This window comes from Lagenorhynchus albirostris, chromosome 15, assembly GCF_949774975.1.
Source record: "Lagenorhynchus albirostris chromosome 15, mLagAlb1.1, whole genome shotgun sequence".
Taxonomy (NCBI): domain Eukaryota; kingdom Metazoa; phylum Chordata; class Mammalia; order Artiodactyla; family Delphinidae; genus Lagenorhynchus; species Lagenorhynchus albirostris.
Genome location: NC_083109.1, coordinates 87594962 through 87618209, shown reverse-complemented (window position 1 = coordinate 87618209; position 23248 = coordinate 87594962). Strand labels below are relative to the sequence as shown.

General features: G+C 52.8%; 1 protein-coding gene and 1 long non-coding RNA gene across 2 annotated transcripts in view; one reads left to right on the top strand and one right to left on the bottom strand.

Moving 5' to 3' along the window:
* Nucleotides 1-1548: 1548 nt before the first annotated feature.
* Nucleotides 1549-3307, bottom strand: LOC132505434 (uncharacterized). The gene is made up of 3 exons (XR_009535407.1): nt 3108-3307; nt 2639-2847; nt 1549-2124 (listed from the first exon to the last, which is right to left on the bottom strand). It is a non-coding gene; the product is annotated as an uncharacterized LOC132505434 (long non-coding RNA).
* A 249-nt stretch (nt 3308-3556) lies between these two features.
* Nucleotides 3557-23248, top strand: part of DNAAF5 (dynein axonemal assembly factor 5) — a 35767-nt gene continuing 16075 nt past the window's right edge. The window contains exons 1-8 of the mRNA XM_060123525.1: nt 3557-4203; nt 4979-5163; nt 12795-12919; nt 13276-13394; nt 16731-16963; nt 17521-17733; nt 21375-21518; nt 22937-23105. Coding sequence (XP_059979508.1) covers nt 3585-4203; nt 4979-5163; nt 12795-12919; nt 13276-13394; nt 16731-16963; nt 17521-17733; nt 21375-21518; nt 22937-23105 — 1807 coding nt within the window. The 5' untranslated portion in view covers nt 3557-3584. The remainder of the gene's footprint in view (nt 4204-4978; nt 5164-12794; nt 12920-13275; nt 13395-16730; nt 16964-17520; nt 17734-21374; nt 21519-22936; nt 23106-23248) is intronic.

Genomic DNA, 23248 nt, shown 5'->3' with positions numbered 1-23248 from the left:
TGTTTCACATCTAGTGCAGTGTAGAAACCTCCCTTTACCCTCACTTTTCAAATATAATTATTGTAAATATTTCCCCCACGTGCACAGAGCTCATCGGTATTATAATTTTTATATATAAATTGATTTATTTTTGGCTGCATTGGGTCTTTGTTGCTGCGTGCTGGCTTTTCCCTAGGTGTGGAGAGCAGGGTCTACTCTTTGTTGTGGTGCACGGGCTTCTCATAGCGGTGGCTTCTCTTGTTGCGGAGCACGGGCTCTAGGCGCCTAGGATTCAGTAGTTGTGGCACATGGGCTTCAGAGTGCAGGCTCAGTAGTTATGGTGCACAGGCTTAGTTGCTCTGCAGCATGTGGGATCTTCCCAGACCAGAGATCGAACCCTTGTCCCCTGCATTGGCAGGCAGATTCTTAACCACTGCGCCACCAGGGAAGTCCCAGTATTATAGTTTTTGCTTCAACAATCAGATATAAAAAATATGCCACTTCCTCCGGGCCACTGTGATTTCAGATGAGAAATCTGTCATTCACACTGGTGTTCCTCTCTAGGAAACACATCATTTCTCTCTGGCTGTTTTTACATTTTTTTTTTCTGTCTTTAGTCCTCACAGATTTAATTATGATGTTTCTTAGTATGGATTTTCAGAAGGCTTATCCTACATAGGGGTTCCTTAGCTTCTTGTACCTATGGGTTTATGTCTTTCACCAAATTTGGGAAGTTTTCAGCCATTATTTCTTCAAACACTTTTTCAGCCCACATTCTCCCTCCTCCTGTTCTGAGACTCTGGTGATAAAAACGATTGTCCTGCAGATCTGAGGCTCTGTGCACTTTTTTGTTGTTGTTGTTTTTGCGGTACGCGGGCCTCTCACTGTTGTGGCCTCTCCCATTGCGGAGCACAGGCTCCGGACGCGCAGGCTCAGCGGCCACGGCTCACGGGCCCAGCCGCTCCACGGCATGTGGGATCTTCCCGGACCGGGGCACGAACCCGTGTCCCCTGCATCTGCAGGCGGACTCTCAACCACTGCGCCACCAGGGAAGCCCCATAAATACTTTTAAAAGCATTTTTATGACTGCTTTAAAATCCTTTTCAGATAATTCCAAGATTTATCTTGGTGTTCACGTCAGTTCACTTCTTTTCATGTTCAAATAATGGTTTTCCTTGGTTCTTGGTATGACCAGTGGTTTTTTACTGTATACTGGACATTTTGGTTATTGTGTTAGAAGAATCCTGATTTTATTTAAATCTTCTATTTCAGAGACTTCCCTGGCAGTCCAGTGGTTCAGACTTCGCCTTCCAATGCAAGGGGTGCAGGTTCTATCCCTGGCCAGGGATCTAGGATCCCGCATGCCTCGCGGCCAAAACACCAAAACATATTAAAAAAAAAAAAAGAAGCAATATTGTAACAAATTCAATAAAAACTTTAAAAAATGGTTCACATCAAACAAAAAATTAATCTTCTATTTCAGCAGAAAGTCATCCCATTTAGGTTTAGTGTATAAATTCCAGCCTACTTTTATGGCCTGTGGTTCCAATGAGAGTTTTATTTCCCCATCCCTTGCAATGCCCTTCCTGTCTGCTCCATTCTCCCGGTGCTGCCCCGGCTATCACTCCACCCCTGTGGGTGCTGCCTGCAGTGTCAGAAGGCATGTGGCCAGGCTGCCTGGTGGTTCAACGAAGACCTCAAGAAACAGCGGAACAGAGAAGCTTACGACTCACAGGTCCTGGAGGAGGTACAGGCAGAGTGCCCAGGAGTCGGGACCCGGGGCGCACACCTGTATTAGGTCCACAGGGCTGTGCTTTGGGGTTCCTGGGCTAAGGCTGGATAGGTCAGTTCAAAGCAGAGGGAGCAGGGTTTTGGTGAGCTTCACAGGGGTTTAATCTATGGGGCCCACAGGGAGAGAGGTTATCACAAGGGTGTTGGGTGGGGGGTCACATCAGGAACTTCGGTTTACTGGTGACTCTGCGGGCTGTCATCTAGGTCACGCACTCGAGGGAGGGCTCCTGTCAGTTCAAGGCCCCGCAGGCAGCGGGCCACACAGAACAGATGCTGAGGCAGTGATTGTGTACTCAGTGAGTGGCCTGTCGGCAGGTCTGGGTTGCAGCCCCCTCTAGCGCCTATTCCAGGAACCTGTAAGCAAGAAAGAGAAACTCCAGTGACCCACCATGGCTGTTCCTCCAGTGCTGGAGTCCCCAGTCAGCCCGTCTCCTTTCCAGCTCAGAGCCTTTCCCCATTGTCTGCTGAACCAGCTGCAAGGTACTTAGTTGTACTTCGTGGGGAGCAGCTGGGAAAGTGAGTCTGCAGCACCTTTTGGGGCGGGAAGTCCACCACCCCCATTTAAGTGTTTACTCACTCATCTCAGCCAGAGCACGGCCTTTGCAACGGCCTCATGTGGCGACTGCCTGGCTCCCTGCTAACCTGTTCTGCAACAGCCAAAGCAGTTTTCTAAAAACACAAACCTTACGCAAAACTCTTCCACCTTAAATACTCCCTTGCATCCCCCACTGGGACCCAGTGGAGCCACCCAGAGGACCCTGCTCCCCCTGGGCCCCTGGGCTCTAGCCACAGGGCACTTTTCTTCATTTCCCGGAACAGTGTCAGGCCCCCTCCCCGTATTTGTTCCTGGGGCTGCCCAAACAAGTACCATAAATAAACCTGGCGGCTTAAACAACAGAAATTTATCTCCCCACTGCTCTGGAATCCAGAAGTCCAGGATCACGGTGTCAGAGGCTGCTTCCCCCAGAGCCGTTGAGGGAGTGAGTCTGCTCCAGGCCGCTCTCCTAAGCTTGCAGATGGCCATCCATGTTCATGATCGTTCTCCCTGTGTGCTTGTCTGTCTCCAGTTTCCCCTTTCTATAAGGACACAGTCATATGGATTAGGGCCCATCCTTCTTAACTTGATGAGTCTGAATGGCCCTATTGCTAAGTAAGGTCATGTTTTGAGGTCCTGGGGGGGTCAGGACTCCACTACGTGAACTTTGGGAGGCACAACTGAGCAGTCCCACTCCCACCATAGGCCTTTGCCCATGCTGTCCTCTCCCTCTGCAACGCTTTCACCCCCCCTTCACCTAGTTAACTCTTAATTACCCACTATATTACGCAGGGGCTGTCACCTCCTCCAGGAAGCCTTCCAGTCTACGCCAAGTTCCTTGGCCTTCATCCCTCAGGACCACGGTAACTGCACGCTGATTAACGTGTCACCCACTAGACGAAGACCCGAGCCGGAGAGACCAGGTGCCCTCTCCACGTCACCGTATCCGACGGAACTGGTCCGACCCGGGCATGCGGTAGAGGTGAGGGTCACAGTAGCCACCTGAGGACACGAAAAGGCACGACCACCACGCCTCACTGTACACAAGTCCGCAGCGGCCATCATATCGGGCTCCAGACCTGCCCAGGACCCCCGGCCTGGCCCGCGTCCCCTCAGCCCTCCGACTCCCCGCCCCGGCCCCGCCCCCCGGCCGTGTCCTGTCAGTGTTCCGAGCTGTCAATAAAGTTACTCTCGGAGCCGACCGGAAAACGCGCCGTATTCCGCGCCGCGACCGTCGTAAAAGCGCCGGTCTCCCCTGGTGACTAGCAACGCGGGGGAGATGGCGGCGCTGGTGGCGACCGAGGCCGCGGCGTCCCCGGACCCGGCGGAAGCCGCCGAGACGGCCGAGGCGGCGGAGCTAAGCCGCGTACTAAGCCGCATGCTGCCCGGTCTGGAGGCCGACAGCAAGCTGGGCCGGCGGCGCGCGCTGGAGGCGCTGCAGCGCACCCTGGAGGCGGCGCGGCCCGAGGCGCCCGACGGCGACCCCGCCGCCGCAGCCGCCGCCTTTCAGGGCCCGTGGGCGCGCTTGCTGCTGCCGCGCCTGCTGCGCTGCCTGGCCGACCCGGCCGAGGGCTGCCGCGCGCTGGCCGTGCACCTGCTGGACTTGGGCCTGCGGCGAGCCGCCCGGCCCCGTGACGCCCTCCCGCGCCTCCTGCCCGCTCTCGCCGCGCGCCTGGCCGGCCCCGAGCCCGCGCGCCGCCCACCGCCCGAGGTCTGCGAGGAGCTGCGCCTGGCGCTAGTGCAGCTGCTCCACCTGGCCGTACGCCTGAGCGGCGCTGCGCTCGCGCCCCACCTGGACGACGCGGTGCGCGTGCTGCGCTGCACGCTGCTTGACCCCTTCGCCGCCGTGCGCCGAGAGAGCTGCGAGTGCGCCGCGGACCTGGCGCGCGCCACGCCAGGTGCCCGCCCTTGTTTCCTCCCACGTCGCCCCCTCCCCAAGCCCGCCCTCGTCCGCACCCTGTTCCACCCGCAGCCCGGAGCGCAGTGCCTGCCCGCAGTGGATGCTCGCTGGTTGCCGAGTGAAGCATCTCCCCGTCTCAACGCCGTCCCCTCTGTCCCCCACCCCCCCAGTTGTGCGCGCGGGGTCTCTCCTCTGGCTCCCCGCACACTGGGCAGTAGTGGACCGAAGCCTGCCTTGATCTCAGGACACGAACGCTGAAAGAACTCACCCCAAGTATCACAGAAATAGCGACCTTACAGAAGGGTCTCAAGCAGCGGCACAACTGCTAAACCAGAGGGTTCGCTTGGCTGTCACGAAGAGCCCTTGGTCGTGACTTCCTGTGAGGCCTTTAGGAAGTGGGGTGGCTTTGCCTGAGGCGGTGCTGATCCAGCTTCCTGCGGTCGTGCTGGGTGTCTGGCTGCAGACTCATCCAGAGGTGGGGACGCGCAGTGTCTCCCCACTCAGCGTACTCTGGAGTGCCTGTCGCAGCCATCTGCAGCTTCAGGTTCTCCCCTCCCAGCTCTTGTGTTCAGCTGAGATGGGTCCAGCCCCGGCCTTTTCCCTTTGGTCCTCCCAAGTCTCTGGGTCGGAGAGGTGTTGTTTGGGTCACACGCCCAACTCTGCACCTCTTCTGGTGCTGGGGTACAAAGCTGTGTGTGGCCAGCCCAAGGGAACTAGGCCAGGGTTGATGCTCACAGGCTCCCCTGGTGACTGATGGTCTCCCCGTCCCACAGACCACTTCCACATGCAGTCGGAGTCCTTGATCGGCCCCCTGATGCAGTCCATCTCCCACCAGCACTGGAAGGTGCGGGTGGCCGTCATCGAGGCCACGGGCACGGTGATCCAGTTTGGCAGCGGGAAGTCAGTGGACGACGTCCTTCCTCACTTTGCTCAGCGGCTCTTTGACGATGTCCCGCAGGTAACCAGAGTTTCTCCTCCAGGCAGTCCCTTTTCTCCACCAGAAGTGTGTCAGCGTGCTATTTGTCACTCCCTCACTTTTGTCTTTTTAAAGCCGCTATATGTGACGTTAAGTGTCCTTCCATCATTCGCGGTCACAGGTGTTCCTATTGCACGTCTTTGAGAAGCTGGGGGAGACCTGAGTTGTCTTAATATATTTGTTAAGGACTGCTTCCTTTTAGGAAGAAACTCTAAACTGAGTATTTCCACGGTTTGCAGAAGCATCTGTAACATCCTTCTCCATCAAGGTGATTTAATCAAAAAGCCGCAGAGGTTGGCAAACGAGGCCTGGGAGGAGGATGGAGCCAGGGTTGGTGTGTTGGGGTAATTCCTTCCATTGGCTTTGGGGCCTGAGGAGAGACAGACAGACAAGACAGGCAGGCAGGTGGAGGTGAGAGAACCGGCTCTTTTGTTGGCAGAAGCCAGCTCAGAGGGCGTGTCATGGATTTGAGGCCGTGGGGAGCAGAGTGAAGGCTGTGAGGGCAGGCTCTCTCCCAAAGGGAGGATGGGGTGAAGGGCTCCGGTCCCTTGGGGTGGGAGGAGCGGTGGTTGCCGGTGGGGGACTTGCAGGGTGGTCGGCCCGTGGCCCCTGTGGCCCCGACAGCAGGAGTGCCAGCCTCCTCGTGTCCTGTGCATCCATACATTAAAGATCATCTCATTCCTTCCCACGGAAGTCCTCCACGTCTGAGGCTTGGGGCTGCTGTAAGGTACGCAGGGCCCCCAGCTGGAGCTGGCCTCCCACTCCAGGCCTGGGTCTGGCCCCAGGCCGCTCGCAGCAACCCACCCTGCCTCCAACCACACGTTCTTGATTTGTTTCTTTCTTCTTTTTTTTTTATTGGCGTATAGTTCATTTACAACGTTGTGTTAATTTGTTGTGCAGCAAAGTGATTCAGTTAGACATATATGTACGTTGTCTTTTAGACGCTTTTCCATGATGGTTTATCACAGGATGTTGAATATAGTTCCCCGTGCTCTACAGTAGGACCTGGTTGTTTACCCATCCTGTATGTACTAGTTTGCATCTGCTCATCCCAAACTCCCCCTCCATCCCTCTCCCACCCTCCTCCCCCTTGGCAACCACAAGTGTGTTCTCTATGTCTGAGTCTATTTCTGTTTCATAGATAGGTTCATTTGTGTCATATTTTAGATTCCACATATAAGTGATATCACATGGTATTTGTCTTTCTCTGACTTACTTCACTTAGTATGACAATCTCTAGGTTCATCCGTGTTGCTGCAAGTGGCATTATTCCATTGTTTTTTTACGGCTGAGTAATATTCCACTGTATATATGTACCACATCTTCTTTATCCATTCATCTGTCCGTGGACATTTAGGTTGTTTCCATGTCTTGGCTATAGTGAATAGTGCTGCTGTGAACATAGGGGTGCATGAATCTTTTCGAATTATGGCTTTCTCTGGATATATGCCCAGGAGTGGGATTGCTGGATCATATGTTAGCTATAGCTTTAGTTTTTTGAGGACCCTCCATACTGTTCTCCATAGTGTCTGCACCAACTTACATTCCCACCAACACTGTAGGAGCGTTCCCTTTTCTCCACACTCTCCAGCATTGGTTATTTGTAGACTTTTTAATGATGGCCATTCTGACCTGTGTGAGGTGATACCTCACTGTAGTTTTGATTTGCATTTCTCAAATAATTACCAATGTTGAGCATCTTTTCATGTGCCTGTTGACCATCTGTATGTCTTCTTTAGAGAAATGTCTATTTAGGTCTTCTGCCCATTTTTCGATTGGGTTGTTTGGTTTTTTGTTGTTGAGCTGTATGAGCTGTTTGTATATTTTGGGAATTAATCCCTCGGTCACATCATTTGAAAATATTTTCTCCCAGTCCATAGGTCATCTTTTCGTTTTGTTTATGGTTTCCATGGCTGTACAAAAGATTGTGAGTTTGATTAGGTCCCATTTGTTTATTTTTGCTATTATTTCTGTTGCTTTGGAGACTGACCCTTTGTATGATTTATGTCAGAGAATGTTTTGCTTATGTTCTTTTCTAGGAGTTTTATGGTGTCATGTCTTATGTTTAAGTTTTTAAGCCATTCTGAGTTTATTTTTGTGTATGGTGAGAGAGTGTGTTCTAACTTCATTGATTTACATGCGCCTGTCCAACTGTCCCAACACCACTTGCTGAAGAGACCATCTTTTCCCCATTGTGTATTCTTGCCTCCTTTGTCAAAGATTAATTGTCCATAGTTGTGTGGGTTTATTTCTGGGCTCTCTAGTCCATTGATCCATATGTTTGTTTTTGTGCCAATACCATGCTGTTTTTTTTTTTTTTAATAAATTTATTTTTGGCTGCGTTGGGTCTTCGTTGCTGCACATGGGCTTTCTCTAGTTGTGGCGAGCGAGGGCTGCTCTTTGTTGCAGTGCACGGACTTCTTGTTGCAGTGGCTTCTTGTGGCGCATGGGCTTAGTTGCTCTGCGGCATGTGGGATCTTCCCAGACCAGGGCTTGAACCCGTGTCCCCTGCATTGGCAGGCGGATTCTTTTTTTTTTCTCGGTACGCAGGCCTCTCACTGCGGTGGCCTCTCCCGTTACGGAGCACAGCCTCCGGACGCGCAGGCTCAGCGGCCATGGCTCACGGGCCCAGCCGCTCCACGGCATGTGGGATCTTCCCGGACCGGGGCACAAACCCGTGTTCCCTGCATCTGCAGGCGGACTCTCAACCACTGCGCCACCAGGGAAGCCCGGCAGGCGGATTCTTAACCACTGCACCAAGGAAGCCCCTACCATGCTCTTTTGATTACTGTAGCTTCATAGTATTGTCTGAAGTCTGGGAGGGTTATGCCTTCTGCTTTTTTCTTTTTCCTCAGGTTTGCCTTGGCAATTCTGGATCTTTTATGATTCCATGTAAATTTTAGGATTACTTGTTCTCACTCTATGAAAAATGTCATGGGTAATTTGATAGGTATCACATTAAATCTATAGATTTCTTTATGTTTTATAGCTTTCAGCACGTAAGTCTTTTACCTCCTTGGTTAGATTTATGCCTAAGTATTTTAATTTTTTGGTTGCAATTTTTAAAAGTTTTTTTTGTTTTAGTTTCCTTATGATGTTTCATTGTTAGTGTAAAGAAATGCAACCAATTTCTGTATGTTAATCTTGTATCCTGCTACTTTGCTGAATTTGTTCATCAGTTCTAGTAGTTTTTGTGTGGAGTCTTCATGGTTTTCTAAATATAGTATCATGTCATCTGCATATAGTGAGAATTTTACCTCTTCTGTTCCAACTTGGATACCTTTTATTCTTTTTTCTTATCTGATTGCTGTGGCTAGGACTTCCAATATATGTTGAATAGAAGTGGTGAGAGTGGAGGAAGACTTTCAGCTTTTCACCATTGAGTATTGTGTTGGCTGTGGGTTTGTCACAAATAGCTTTTATTATGTTGAGATATGTTATTTCTATACCCACTTTGGTAAGAGTTTTTATCATGAATGGATGTTGAATTTTATCAAATGCTTTTTCTGCATCTCTTGAGATGAGCATGTGGTTTTTGTCTTTTGTTGATGTGGTGTTTCACATTGATGGATTTGCGTATGTTGAACCAGCCTTGTGACCCTGGATGAGTCCAACGTGGTCGTGGTGTATGATCTTTTTTATGTGTTCTTGGATTGGGTTTGGTAATATTTGGTTGAGAATTTTTGCATCTATATTCATGGAAGATATTGGCCTATAATTTTCTTTTTTGGTGGTGTCTTTGTCTGATTTTGGTATCAGGGTGATGGTGGCTTCATAGAATGTCTTTGGGAGTGTTACCTCCTTTTCAGTCTTTTGGAAGAGTTTGAGGAGGATAGGTGTACATTCTTTGTATGCTTGGTAGAATTCCTCAGTGAAGCCACCCAGTCCTGGATTTTTGTTTGCAGGGAGTTTTTGTTTTGTTTTTGTTTTTGTTTGTTTGTTTTTGGCCACACCATGCAGCTTGTGGGATCTTAGTTCCCCAAGAAGGGATTGAACCTGGGCCCTGGCAGTGAAAGCGCCAAGTCCTAACCACTGCACCACCAGGGAATTCCTTGCAAGGAGCTTTTTCTTTTTTTTAATTAATTACTTTATTTATTTATTTATTTATGGCTGTGTTGGGTCTTCATTTCTGTGCGAGGGCTTTCTCTAGTTGTGGCAAGCGGGGGCCACTCTTCATCGCGGTGTGCAGACCTCTCACTATCACGGCCTCTCTTGTTGCGGAGCAGAGGCTCCAGACGCGCAAGCTCGGTAATTGTGGCTCATGGGCCCAGTTGCTCCGCGGCATGTGGGATCTTCCCAGACCAGGGCTCGAACCCATGTCGCCTGCATTGGCAGGCAGATTCTCAGCCACTGCACCACCAGGGAAGCCCAGGGAGCTTTTTTATTGCAGATTCTACTTAACTTCTAGTAATTGGTCTGTTTAAGTTTTCTATTTCTTCTTGTTTCAATTTTGGTGAGCTGTATGTTTCTAGACACTTGTCCATTTCTTCTAGGTTGTCAAATTTGTTGACATATAATTGTTCATAGTATTCTCTTATGGTCTTTTGTATTTCTGCAGTATGTTGTTATTTTTCCTTCTTCATTTCTTATTTTATTTATTTGGGACCTCTCTCTTTTCTTCTTGGTGAGCCTAGCCAGAGATTTGATGATTTCCTTTTATATTATGCTTGTGTTCTCTTCTTTTTGGGTTTTGTGAATCTGTTGTATGTTTTCGATTTGTGGTTACCCTGTTTTTCAAGTATGTTAACCCATAGTTATATCTACTTGCTTTAGACTGATAGTCATTAGGGGCTCAAACACATTCTAAAAGAAAAAAATCGACATTTTCTTACTCCTCATGCCCACGTTTTTGTTTTTTGTTTTTTTTTTCGCCCATGTTTTATGATGTTGATGTCCTCTTTTACATCTTCATCTTGCCCACGTTTTATGATTTTGATGTCCTCTTTTATATCTTCATAGTTATCCTTTCGTCATTCATTGTGGCTATTGTTGCTGTCACAAAAATTTTTTACATTTTTTTTTAACCTGTATACTGGCTTATTTAAGTGATTTACTTTCCAATTGTGATTTTTCTCTTTCCTATAGCTTCTCGCTTCTTTTCTATCTAGAGAAGACTTTTCAATATTTCTTTTAGGATAGGTTTAGTATTGCTGTGTTCTTCTAGTTTTTGCTTGTCTGAGAAATTCTTTTTCTCTCCTTCTATTCTAAATGGTAATCTTGCTGGATAGAGTATCCTGGGTTGCAGATTTTTCCCTTTCAGGACTTTGAATATATCTTGCCACTCCTTTCTGGCCTGCAGCATTTCTGTAGAGTAATCAGCTGATCGTCTTATGGGGGCTCCCTTATAATTAACTCTTTATTTTGATTTGTTTCATTTTTTAAAACACCTTTATCAAGCCATAATTTATATACCATACAATTCCCTCACTTAAAGCGTTCAATGTTTTTGATATATTACATCATTAATTTTAAATTTTTTTGTAAAATGTTTATAACAAAATTTGCCATTTTAGCCATTTTTTTAGGCTCTGATCACTTACCCAGGAAGTGCACAGTTCAGTGACATTAAGGACATTCACAGTGCTGTGCAACCATCACCACCATCCAAAACTTTTTTTATCATCGCGAACAGAAACTGTGACCATTAAGCAATTACTCCCCGTCCCCCCCACCCCCTGATGACCTCTAATCTTTCTGTCTCTCTGGATCTGACAATTTAGCTGTTTCATGTAAGTGGAATCAGGATGGGGTCTGTTGTGGCAGGCCTCTCTCACTCAGCATTGTGTTGGTGAGGTCCACCCATCTGTGGCAGGTGTCAGTGCTTTGCTCCTTTTAAGGCTAAGTAGCATCCACCGTGTGGACAGACCACACTGTGTTCCTCCATTCATCCGTCCTCGGACTCTTGGGTTGTTGCCACCTTTAGCTGTTGTGCATAGGGATGCTGAGGACGATGGTGTGCAGGGATCCGTTTGAGTCCTGCTTCACTTCTTTCGAGTAAACACTCAGGAGTGGAATTGCTGTGTCCGTCCTACAGTAACACATGTGCAGCTTGTTGAAGTCACCAAACTGTGTTCCACGTGGCTGCACTGCTTTGCATTCCTACCAGCAATGTACAAGGGATCCAGTTCCTCTGCATCCGTGAGCTGGTATCTCCCTGTGGTTTTGACTTGCATTTTCCTGAGGATTAGTGATTAGTGATGTTGAGCACCTTTCTCTGTGCTGGTCACAGTTACTTTATACAATGAAACATTGAACTTGCACGAGTCAGGACAGTTTTGCTAGAGTGTGTGCAGACAGCCAGAATGGCTCCAGGTGCCTGTTCTATTACACAGGAAGATTAGAGGCTCTGATCACTTACCCAGGAAGTGATGAGAGGCCCGTCCCTCTCTACTTTCTCAGCAGGGGACCCAGAGGGATGGCCTCGCTTTTCCCTCGGGAGCCTGGTCACTTGAGGTCTGCAGGATATGTCCAAGGAGGTGGGAAGGGGTGGTGTCCCGGTGCAGCAGGGCTGTCACAGCTTCCTCCAGGCCCAGAAAGGCCCCGGTCCCCTGAGTGCACCATCCAGGTGAGAGCACCCAGCTCAGGTTAAGTCACTGCCCATAAGCAGGCACGTGCCCTCGGTTGCCCCAGGCTCGCCCTGACCGTCGGGCGCTCCCTCTGCACATTGCTCGTCTCTGATTGTGGGTGTTTCATCTAGAAGACGGAGTTCTGTGTGCTTTGTGTAGCTGGGATAAAGCACCGACCCTGCTGTTGAGGCTCCAAGGATGTGACCGTATAGGTGTTTGCCCAGGAGCCTGCCTGGGAACAGCCCCACCTGCCCCACTGCTGGCGCCCCACAGGCGATCAGCTCAGGCCCTGGGCGCTTGTGCGCACCTGCCCTGGGCCAGAACCCTGGTGGAAGGGAGAGGGAGCAGGTCTGGTTGGCCCCCAGCCCCTCACTGGCGCTCAGGAATGACAGGGGGGGCCCCGGGGAGGGGGGTAGATGGAAGGGGAGGGGAGGGGCGGATGAAAGAATGAAACTTACCTCCCAGGTGAGTTCCAGTGACGTAGAGAACCCGAAGCCGAGGCAGGGCGGCTGCTCCTCGTCCAGTGCTGGCTACTTTGGGAGCCCGCGGGGTGCGATGTAACCCGAGCCCCCGTGGGTGGGATCCTGCCCGACTAAACTGGAACGGGCATCAGAATCCTTGGGTCCAATCAGAACATGATAAAAACAGAGGCCTGTTGCTGCTCCCCGGGTCACATGCGACATGAAGCTCACCTCTTCCCTGCAGTGGGTGAGGTGGGTAGAGGAACGCACGTCACCTTCTTGGACATAGGCGGCCAGTGCCCAGCCCAGCCAGGAGGTTCCCACACAGGAGGCCGCAAACGTGCCACAGGGCTGAGGCGGGGCTGCAGGACCTGCCGTGGCCAGTGGAGGGTCCGGCCTGAGCCCGGAGGACAGGGGTTGAAGCAGCGAGACCTAGGGTGCTAGCATCTCGCTCCAGGCCCGAGATGGGGATGCAGAGCTGCCAGAGCACCGGAGCGGGCTCTGGGGCCTCTGTGTGCCCGCACGGGGGCCTGGGCTGCCGCGGGCCCCAGGCGCGTGCAGGCCGCTCACCCTCCTCTGCCTGCAGGTGCGCCAGGCGGTGGCGCGCGTGGTCGGGGGCTGGCTGCTGCACCTGCGGGACCGCTACTCGTTCTTGCACAGGCTCATCCCTCTTCTCCTGAGCAGCCTCGACGACGAGATCCCCGAGATCGTGTAAGTGGCAACGTGGCGGACAGGCCGAGGTTCTGGGTGCCAGGGCAAGCGCGTCCCGCCCCAGAGCCGCCGCGCCGCGCGCCTCCCTCCTGCTCGCCTCACAGGCGCTGGCTTTCCTAAGCTGTTGTTTACGGCGGTGGTTGTTTCCTTTGGTCCAGAGGCTTGCGGGAGCCACCGTGTCCCCGCATCCTGCGTGCTTGGAGGCCATGGGACTTTGACAGTACAGTTTTGCATCTTTAGCACTTTGCTTGGGTTAGTGATGGAGGCGTGGCAGACTCACTGGTGGGCTCCCTCGGGCAGAGACCCGGCCGCCCCCCCGAGGGCGCCCCCTGACCCGGGTCTGTGTTGTGCGGCAGGTGTGAGGCAGCCGGCCTCTGGGAGCAGGTCGGGCTGCGCTGGCAGATGGAGAACGAGGAGGACCTCAAGGACAAGCTGGACTTCGCTGGCCCACCCCCCGCACACCACCCCTCGCCAGGTGAGCGCGGCCAGCCCAGGCCAGCGGTGCAGCAGGGCGAGTCCCGGAGGTAGAGCCGGACGGCGGGAAGGGCCTCCCTCGCGGTCCTGGGCGGGCCTCCCTGGGTACGTGAGGGCGCGGCCAGCCGAGGAGCGTGAGCCTGATGGGGAAACGTTGGAAATGGGTGGTGCTTTGTCATCTCACAAAGCTGTTCTGTGAGCTTCACCTGGAGAAGCAAACACACAGGTAGCCGGTGAGATGCAGTCCTCGTGTTCCGGGTGATGCTACCCTCAGAACAGAGCCTCCCGTTGCTGGACCCCCCGTCCTGCCCCTCGTCGTGGTTCTCTGCCAGACTGTGAGCGCCCGCGTGTGCGTGTGTGTGCGCGGGCATGCCATGTGTTCCCTTAGCTCTTGAGTCAGATCCGGGCTGCATTTCCAAGGAAGCCCCCTGCCCGCCGGGCTGCGGCCCCCCTCTTTGCCCCTCAACCCCACACGTGTCTAGTTTCTTCTGCTCTGGAAACACTTTCTGTCTAGGAACGAAGTCCCTTCCACTGAACTTGATCGGACGCCTGTATCACTGCAGTCTGTCTGCAGGTGTCTTCTTACAGTGGAGTGATGGTGGAGTGCCGCTGGCAGGGACAGAGCCTAGTATACATGCACCAGGTCAGACAGGCAGCACCATGGGAGGGACCGGGACCTGGGCCCGCAGGCCCCTCCAGCCCTGGTCAGGTGAAGTCAGGCTCGGACGGCCACCCTGGAGGGGACGCCTTGCACGAAGGGCAGCATGAAGACAACTGCTCATGCCTCGTGTGCACCTGCTGCTGTTCGCTGTGAGACCCAGAAGGCGGCTCCTCCCCCATACCTGGGAGGCCCGTGTTTTTTTTTTTTGTCCACATGTTTATTCATGCAGCTTCACCTCCCATGCCGCACAACTGCTATGAGGGGAAATCACGCATGTTTTGGAAAAGGTACAAAAATTAGTTGCCAGCAGGGTTTTTTCTGATTTAGTAAAGTTTGAGAATGTACCGTCTTTTAAATTATCATGTCTGCCGTATCAAGTACAGGAAAGGAGGCTTCAGAGCCATCTTCAGAGTGAGGCGCGCATCTCTGGAAATGCCTCTCAGGCCGTGTGCCCGCCTGTCAGTGGACCACTCCCCAGACGGTCCTAACCTGTCCCCTCATCCCACAAACTTTCCACAAGGGACATGTCATCAGGAAGAAAAGGGCATTTATTGTTTTCCTTTTTGTTTTTTACAAAATTGTAACAAGCTCACTTAAACCGCCAGCAGAATCTGAAACATTTAGAACTAATTCTCTCATATACCATAAAAAGAGAAAAGTAACAGGAACAAAAATTCAAAGTGAGGCCTCATGGTACAAGCTGTTCTTTTTACTAAAACACGCTTTAAACTTTGACATGTCACGGTCTCATTTCTATCTCTAGAGTTGTTTTGAGTCTTTAAGGTCAAAATCTTGTAATCAAAATCCTCGAAGGCTTTTTTATAGAAATTGAGAAACTTATCCTGAAATTCACAAGGAAACGTAAAGGACCTAGCACAGCCAAAACTTTGAAGACAAAGGCCCAGGTTGAAAGATGAGTACGTCTGGTTTTAAGACATAAAACGCAGTAATCAAGATGGTGAGGTTATGAACATAAAAACAGACTGACATGGACTTCCGTGGTGGCGCAGTGGTTAAGAATCTGCCTGCCAATGCAGGGCGCACGGGTTCGATCCCTGGTCCAGGAAGATCCCACATGCCATGGAGCAGCTAAGCCTGTGTGCCACAACTACTGAGCCTGCGCTCTGGAGCCCGCGAGCCACAGCTACTGAACCCGTGTGCCACAACTACTGAATCCCACGCGCCTAGAGCCCGTGCTCCACAACAAGAGAAGCCACTGCAGTGAGAAGCCCGTGCACCGCAATGAAGAGTAGCCCCCACTCACCACAACTAGAGAAAGCCTGTGCACAGCAACGAAGACCCAATACAGCCAAAAATAAATTAAAAAAATAAAAAATCAGACCGATAGACCAGTGGAACAGAGCAGAGTCCAGAAACAGACACAGGCATGTGGACTCTGAATTTTGGCAAGTTGCAAAGACAAGGGGAGAAAAGACGTCCCAGCAATGGTGCTGGAATCACTGGATGTGCAAAAAAAGTGGGCTTGGATCCAACCATCCTGATAAATGAAAATTAACCCCAAATGCCATGTGGATCTAAGGGTACGACCTAAATACACTCCACAAAAGAATGACTGATAAATTGCTTTTCATCAAAATGAAAACTTCTGCTCTTTGGAAGACATTAAGAGAGTGAAACGACAGGGCACAGACTGAGACGTTTGCAAATTGTTTACGTAAGGTTTTGTGTCCAGAGCACAGAGAGAACTCTCAATCTCAATATCAAGAACACAATCCAGTTTTTTAGTGGCAAAAAAAGTTTGAAAAGACACGTCACTGAAGACACACAGATGTCAAACAAGCCCATGAGTCAGTGCTCCAGGGCATTGCTCGTGAGGAGAATGCACATCAAAGCCACAAGGAGATGCCCCTCCCTGCCTGGAGGCTTGACCTAGGACTGCCCATGCCAGGTGTGGTGCAGACGTGGAGGAGCTTCAGGCCTCGTGCACGGCTGGGGAGGGCAGACAGCAGTGCAGCAGCGTTGGAAAACCGCTCGGCCATTTCTTAATCAGTATAGTGCCCACCTTCCATGTGCTTAGCCGTGGCGCTCCAGGGCGCCCACCCGAGAGAAGTCTCGTCGGCGACAGCCCACGGCAGAACCGCTCAGACGTCCATCGGCAGGTAGACAGACAGACTGTGGTCTGTCCGTGTGCTGGAACGCTGCTCAGCAGTGAGCAGGGGCCGGCGCCCCCCACCACTTGCTGGGCCTCGGAGCGGAGGAAGCCAGGCAGAGAGGAGCGTGTGCTGCGCAGCTGCACTCACAGAAAATCGGGAAATTGCGGCTCCCCATAGCGACAGGAAGCCGACCGGGGCTGCCCGGGGGCAGGGGAGGGCATCGTCGGGAGCACAGAGACCTTCTGGGTGGCAGGTGTGCGTTACCTTGATGGCCGTGATGGTTCACAGTGGTATCCATCTGTCAGAACTTCAGGGTTGTGCCCTTCGAGCATGTAGTTTACTGTGAGTCACACCTCAGGATCGCTGTAAAGACTTAAAGTAAATTATGACACTTTGTGGCGTCATTTCTGTCTTCAGAGTTGGTTTGAGTTTTTTAAGACCTCAAAATAAAACCCGTAGGTGTGCCTTAAGTGAAGAATGTGTAGTAAGTGACTTCGTACATGAATCGTTGAGATCTTGTTTGTAAATTTCACGGGTTCCCATCCATCTTTATGACCCACAGGGAGCCGCCCGGGGCTGGGCTGCCGGGAGCTGGTCTTCAGAAACCTCTCCAAGATCCTTCCCGCCATCTGTCACGACATCACCGACTGGGTGGTGGCGACCAGGGTGAAGTCGGCACAGCTGCTGGCGGTACTGCTGCTGCACGCGGAAGGCCACATCACGCAGCACCTGGAGCCCGTCCTGCGCACCCTGCTCCACGCCTGTGCCGACGAGGAGAAGGCCGTGGTCCGCAGTGTGAGTGGCATTCCGCTGTCCTCAGGGGCTGCATGCACCCTTCCTAGTTCTGCAGTGTGTGAACTTGGACACGTATCAGCAGTCACGCAGTCGCCCCTGTGTGAAGGTGTAGATGTTTCCGTGGCCCCCGGGCTCTCCCCAGCCTTCTGCATCCAGCCTGCGTGCCCATAAAAAAGGCGTTTAACGGTTCTCTTTAAATTAAGCATGTGCAGGTGAGCGGCCCTGTGTCTGAAGGTAAACACATCCTCCACCCGCAGGCCACTGCAGTGGTCACTGCTCGGACAGACGTGCAGAGCCGCCCCCATGAGTCCAGCTCAGGCAGCCGGGCCTCAGAGAGGACGCTCTGACAGCCGTGCCCACGCCAAATGGCATGAACTCCTTCCCCGGGCACTTCTGAGCTCATGAGGGGACTCACCAGTTTTCGTGGGTGTTTGAGCACGTTAGGAAGAGACGGGCCTGCAGGGCTGTTTCTGGCAGGTGAAAGCGGGCACGGCAGACGCAGAGCAGCGAGGGGCTGAGAGGGGCGGCAGCCTCAGGCCTCCTCCATCTGCCCTCAGTGCACGAGATCTGCAGAGCTGATCGGGACCTTCGTCAGCCCGGAGGTGTTTCTGAAGTTGATCTTGTCGATGCTGAGGAAGTCTCCCTCCCCCTCCGGCCTCCTGGTCTTTGCCTCCGTCATCCGAGGCTGCCCGAGGGAGGCCCTCCGGCCGCACGTGAAGGTCATCGCCATGGAGCTGGCCCACGCTCACATCTGCCAGGGGTCTGAAAATGTAAGCATGCGCGGGAGAGGGTGGGGCTGGGGGGATCGTAGAGTCCATCCATCTCCATGGTGACTCGGTCCCCTGTGGGACCATCCACACATAGCAGTTGTCAGTCCCACAGGCCTCTCGGGGACATCTGACCGGCGTGGTAGCTGGGATGCAGCCCTGATGTCCTCCTGTTTGGACCCACGTGTCTCCTGGCCCGTTCTTCTCCATCCACCATGGCGGCCGTTTAAAGTAAAATGAAACAAAGTGCAAAGGCAGTTCCTCTGTCACGCTGGCCGCATGTCGAGCGCCCAGTAGCCCGTGTGGCCAGCACTGGGTGGTGTCAGATAGAGCGCGTCCATCGTCGAGGGCAGTTCACTCTATGGGTGGCGCTGCTGTGGGTGGTCTCAGCTGGAGACCCCCACCCCCACCCCACCCACCCCCAGAGAACCTGTGAGTCCACGCCCCATCTCTTGGTCCATGTCGCACGCGGTGTCTCCATGGTGAGCTTATTCTTACCCCGGTCACTTGGCTTCTAACGGGGCTTCCAACAGGCAACCTGATCTGGCAACCGTTATTGGGAGCTCTGCTTGGTGGTTACAGATTTGCTTTGTCTTAAATTGAGCAGTAAATCCATTACATCTGAAGCTGAAACAATGTAGGTAGTTAGGCTTAGTCATTTGGAATAATTTACAATTGTTTGCTGTTGAAGGAAAAATAACGACCTTGTTTTCATGTGGCTGTGATGGGCTTAAACCCTGAGTCTTTGCATTGGCCAGTCACCCTCCCATCTCTCTGTAGAGCAACGAGGGTTTGCCTCGCCAGGCATCTGACCCATGCACTGCAGGCCCCCTGGGCCATGGGAAGCTGGCCCCGCACAGCTGACACTTGACAGTGGCTGCCATGGCCACAGAGCTGGACCACAGGGGTGCCCAGCTACCGCTCAGCTGCCGGGAGATGCACTTCCACACCTGCATCTGGCCTTAACTCTGACATACATTCACAGTCATGTGGGAACCATCTTAATAAGCCTATAAGGCAGCTTCTGAAACACAGATGGGGGGGATGGAACAGAGGTCTTGGAGGGGGGACGTTCGTGGGCTTTTTCACCTGCTCCTGGTGTTTTCAACCATATTTCAACTTTTCCCAAAACCCATTTTTAAGATAAACTATGATTATCTAAAAATGGGCAAAAAAGTTCCACATTTTTACTCAACTGGTTCCAACAAGGATTTTCATTCCAGAAGCATTTCTGTTCTAGAAGGTGCAGCTTGAAAGTTTGTGTAGGTGTTTCAGTACACGTGTTGCAAGCTGTACAGCAAAGGAAACGTCTTTTCACACCTGAGTGTTGTTACAGGAAACCTTGGTCCCTCGATCCATCTAGTTCAGAGCGCACACTTGGTTCCTCTTCCTCCAGTCCTTCCAGGAAAGATTTACTCGGTCCTGCAAACAGAGGGGCCCCTTCCTGACAGTTCCATCCACACACGTTTCTCTAGACACGTTCCAGCCTTTGGCCAAGGGACCAGCCGTGCGACCCCAGTCGTGCGACCCACTCCCATCCTCGCACGCCTGTGGCCAGGATGCACGGCCTCCGCACAGGGAGCGGTCGTCCTAGTGTCTCCTACAGTCGTTCTCCAGGGACTGTGAGGACAGGCCTCAAATGCTTCCAGACCAAACTAAATGTAAAGCCCCGGCTTGAGCCAACAGGGCCCCAGAGACGTTCTGCTCGTCTGCCTGGGCCTGGGCTCAGCTGACAGGACCTGAGCCTCTGCTTTGAAATCTGGCTGTTTATCGACGGGACTGAGATGCAGAAACGGTTGATAAAACAGAAGTAACTCGTTTCCTCCTGTTTACTCAGGAATCGGGTGTGGGGTCTGGGATGGGAGTGCCTGGCGCCTTCTCCGGTGAAGTTGTGGCATCTCCCTCTGTGTCAGTTCCCTCTGTGTCTTGTTTTCTTTCTCTGTGTGTGTGTGTGTGTGTGTGTGTGTGTGTGTGTGTGTGTGTGTAGGTAGGTAGGTAGGTAGGTAGGTGTTGAAAATCCTCTGGTTAAATATCGTGAAATCCGTGAACATTAGGCCCCGTTTCCTCAGAGGTGGTGCCGTGTTCACAGCAGGAGGGCAGTGCTTGTGAAGGACACAGACCTTTGGTTAGTTCCAGCATCTGGAGGTGTTGTGAGATCGCTCAGCCAATGCTGAGAGCAACTCCCTGTTCTTTTTTTTTTTATAATTTAAAAAATTTATTTATTGTTGTCTGCGTCGCATCTTCATTGCTGTGCACAGGCAGCGAGTAGGGGCTACTCTTCGTTGCGGTATGCGGGCTTCTCATTGTGGTGGCTTCTCTTGTTGCGGAGCACGGGTTCTAGGTGCGTGGGCTTCAGTAGTTGTGGCGCGTGGGCTTCAGTAGTTGTGGCACGCGGGCTCAGTAGTTGTGGCTCACGGGCTCTAGAGCGCAGGCTCAGTAGTTGTGGCGCACAGGGTTAGTTGTTCCTTAGCATGTGGGATCTTCCCAGACCAGGGCTCGAACCCGTGTACCCTGCACTGGCAGGTGGATTCTTAACCACTGCACCACCAGGGAAGTCCCAATCCCTGTTTATTTTAATTGAAAGAATGGTAGCTCCTTAAATATGTATTGTAGGTCATTTAGAAATTAGCCAAAACCATGCCCTCAAAAAAATCAATCAATCAGTCAATCCAGGTCTGAGAGAAATGGGGCTGCGGGAAAAGTAAGTGTTTGAATAAAACACCAATTGTGGCTTCTCGGGGGAGTTAGGACCCCTGAGTGGCTGGGGACATGCCACAGTGAATTTTTGGTTTAAACTTCTATGATTTATATCACTTGTGAATGAGTCGTAGGATTTTAGAGCTGACTCAGAATTTAGAACCAATCCATTGTCTAGCCAAATCTTCACCAAACTTTTGAGCTCACACCCCCAATAGTAAAAAAAAAAAAAAAACTTAAGCATTTTGCCCTGGTTCCCTCTGTCCTTTATGAAACATAGCAGAGCAGGCGTGTGGGAGGGGTGTTCTAGGCGGTTCTTCCTCTGGGGCCCCCACCCCGTGCCCACTTCTGGCCCCCATTTCACAGTGGATGAGGCTGGAGGCTGGGAGGTGAGAGAAGGGCTCGACCCAACCGAGGTGTCACCTTGACCCCTGGCAGTCTGGAAGTATCTTTGAATCACAGAATTTTATTTTTCTTAACTTAGTATTATAGAAACACTCAGAAGTGCACAGAAGGGGAGGGGAGCAGTGTGCACCCCTCGTGCCTGCCGCCCGGTTCCAGCCACGTCCCCCTTGGTCCAGCTTCTGTCTGACTTTGGGGGTGGGGTGGGAAGAGCTGGGGTACTGAGAGCAAATCCAGATTCCCTGTCCTTCCACTTGTCACTACTACAGTGTGTGTCACTAACACATGCAAACTTTTTAAAAATGTAACTCAAATACCATTAAGCACTTAACGGAGCTGCCGTGAATTCCTTGATTCTCAGGGATTCAAGAGGGATTCGGTTTCCCTGTTGTGCAGAGGGCCGCCCTCTTTATGGCTGATGTGCCACAATCCTGGCCCAGTCCACTCGCGGGGTCGCCGTGGCTCCATGGCCCTGGTCGGTGGGGCCTCGTCTGGGCCGCCGAGCGGGTGCAGGGGTCGCTGACGGTGCCCTGCTCTCTCCACAGCACCTGTACGGGGAGCGCCTGCTGCAGTGCGTGCAGGCCGTGGTGTCCGTGAGCCGGGAGGACTGCCGAGGGGCCGGCGTGCCGCTCATGGAGGTGCTGGTGACTGTCCTGGCGCTGTGGGGACCCGCAGGCCTTGGTGCCAAGGTGAGGGGGCCCTCCTGCTTTGCCTCAGCCCCTGGACGGGAGGCTGCCATCTGTCAGTCTCTGCTGTCAAACTCCAAGCCTCGGGCTTGCCCAGCGAACTGGCTACCTAGGATGAAAGAGTCTAGAACATGCGGGGTGATGCGTTCTCTAGGCGGCCTCAGGGGTACACGGGATTTTAAATTCCCTCCAACTGCCCATTGGCTTCAGGATCTCAGAGTGAGGCCGGCTGCTTAATCTTGGAGAAACGGGCAAGAAACGAGGCCTCCCTCGTCTTAAATGTGCATCTGAGTGAGGTTAGGAATACACACATGCACCGGAGGTCAGGAGAGAAAATAATATCATGATTGTCCTAGTTGGTTGCAGCCCAGCTTTACACAATTGTTTCCATTCCCCTGGCTCTGTATTTGTTTTTCAAATTCTTTTCTCCATTGAACTTCCTTGCTGCTTTATTATTTTGGCCGTGCCGCACGGCATGTGGAATCTTAGTTCACCAAACAGGGATCGAACCTGTATCCCCTGCATTGGAAACACGGAGTCTTAACCACTGGACCTCCCGGGAGGTGCCCCCCGCCCCGGGCTCTGTATTTAACTTAAAATCTTCTGACATCCAGCTCCCTGCGGCTGCGAGGACCATCCAGAGACCCGGCTGTCTGACCACTTCTCCCCAAGCTGAGAACCCGGCTTCTCCCCCTGGTTCTGTCTCCCCCTCTCCATCCACACTGTGTCCGGGAGGCTCCCCGCCTGCCCTCTCCTTCCCCGGGGCCTTCGTAAACTGTGTTTTCTTTCTCTCTTAAAAAACCCCCTTTCCGGAGGGCACGTGTCCCATCAGGGAGGTCATCGCTGTAGGGCTGTAAATACTAGAAAAGCCGAGTCTGTCATTACGGGTGAGTCTGCAGGCCAGACTGGGGCCCCGGGACAGCTGCACAGCGTGCTGGGGGCGTCCTGTTCCCGAAGCCCTGGGGGAGGAGGGTCCGGTCCTCCGTCTCCTCTGTGCCCGCAGAGCAGCAGACACCCTGTCCCCGGAGGTCTGGTCAGGTGAAGCACTCTGAGAGCGAGGACGTGGGCCCATCTTTGGCACCCGTGGTTTAAGTCTGTTCAGTGCCGGCCCTGAAACCGCCTGCTCCCACTTCTCCATAGATGGAGCCTGGCTGGGACTCCAGGGTGAGCCTCCCACCCTGCAGGGACTGCCCTGCCCCGTGTGGTGCTCATGGGGGGTGGGGGGACTGTGCCTGAACTGCCTGTCCATTGTTTGTCCATTTCATTATTTCTCATACAGACAGGAGGGGCGTCGCGGGGGCCCCGGGCCACGTGGCGTGTGCCCGAGTGGCTCTCCCTCCCTCAGGTGGTGAGGACGGGTCTCCAGTGGGGTCTGTGAGTCCCAAGATCGGATTGTCCCAGCCTGTCACTTGCTCCCCCAGGTTCAGGAGGCGCTGGCCGAGCTGGCTGCGGTGGAGAGCGTGGACGGCAGCCAGGACCTCTTCCGAGCGCACGTGGGCGCCCTCCTGGAGCGGCTGGCTGCCTCGCACCGGGACTGGACCGGCCGCTCCACGGGGTTCCTGCAGTTTGACGTGGTGCTTGCTCACTCAGGTGAGCCTCAGACGGGCGCCCCGGGTGGGGTTCGGAGCGCTGGTCCCGTGGTGGCCCCAGCAGCCCCGGCACAGACGGGCACAGCTGCTCAGCACCACCCAGGAGGCGGCACGCCAAGGCCTGGTTCTTCAGAGTCACTCACG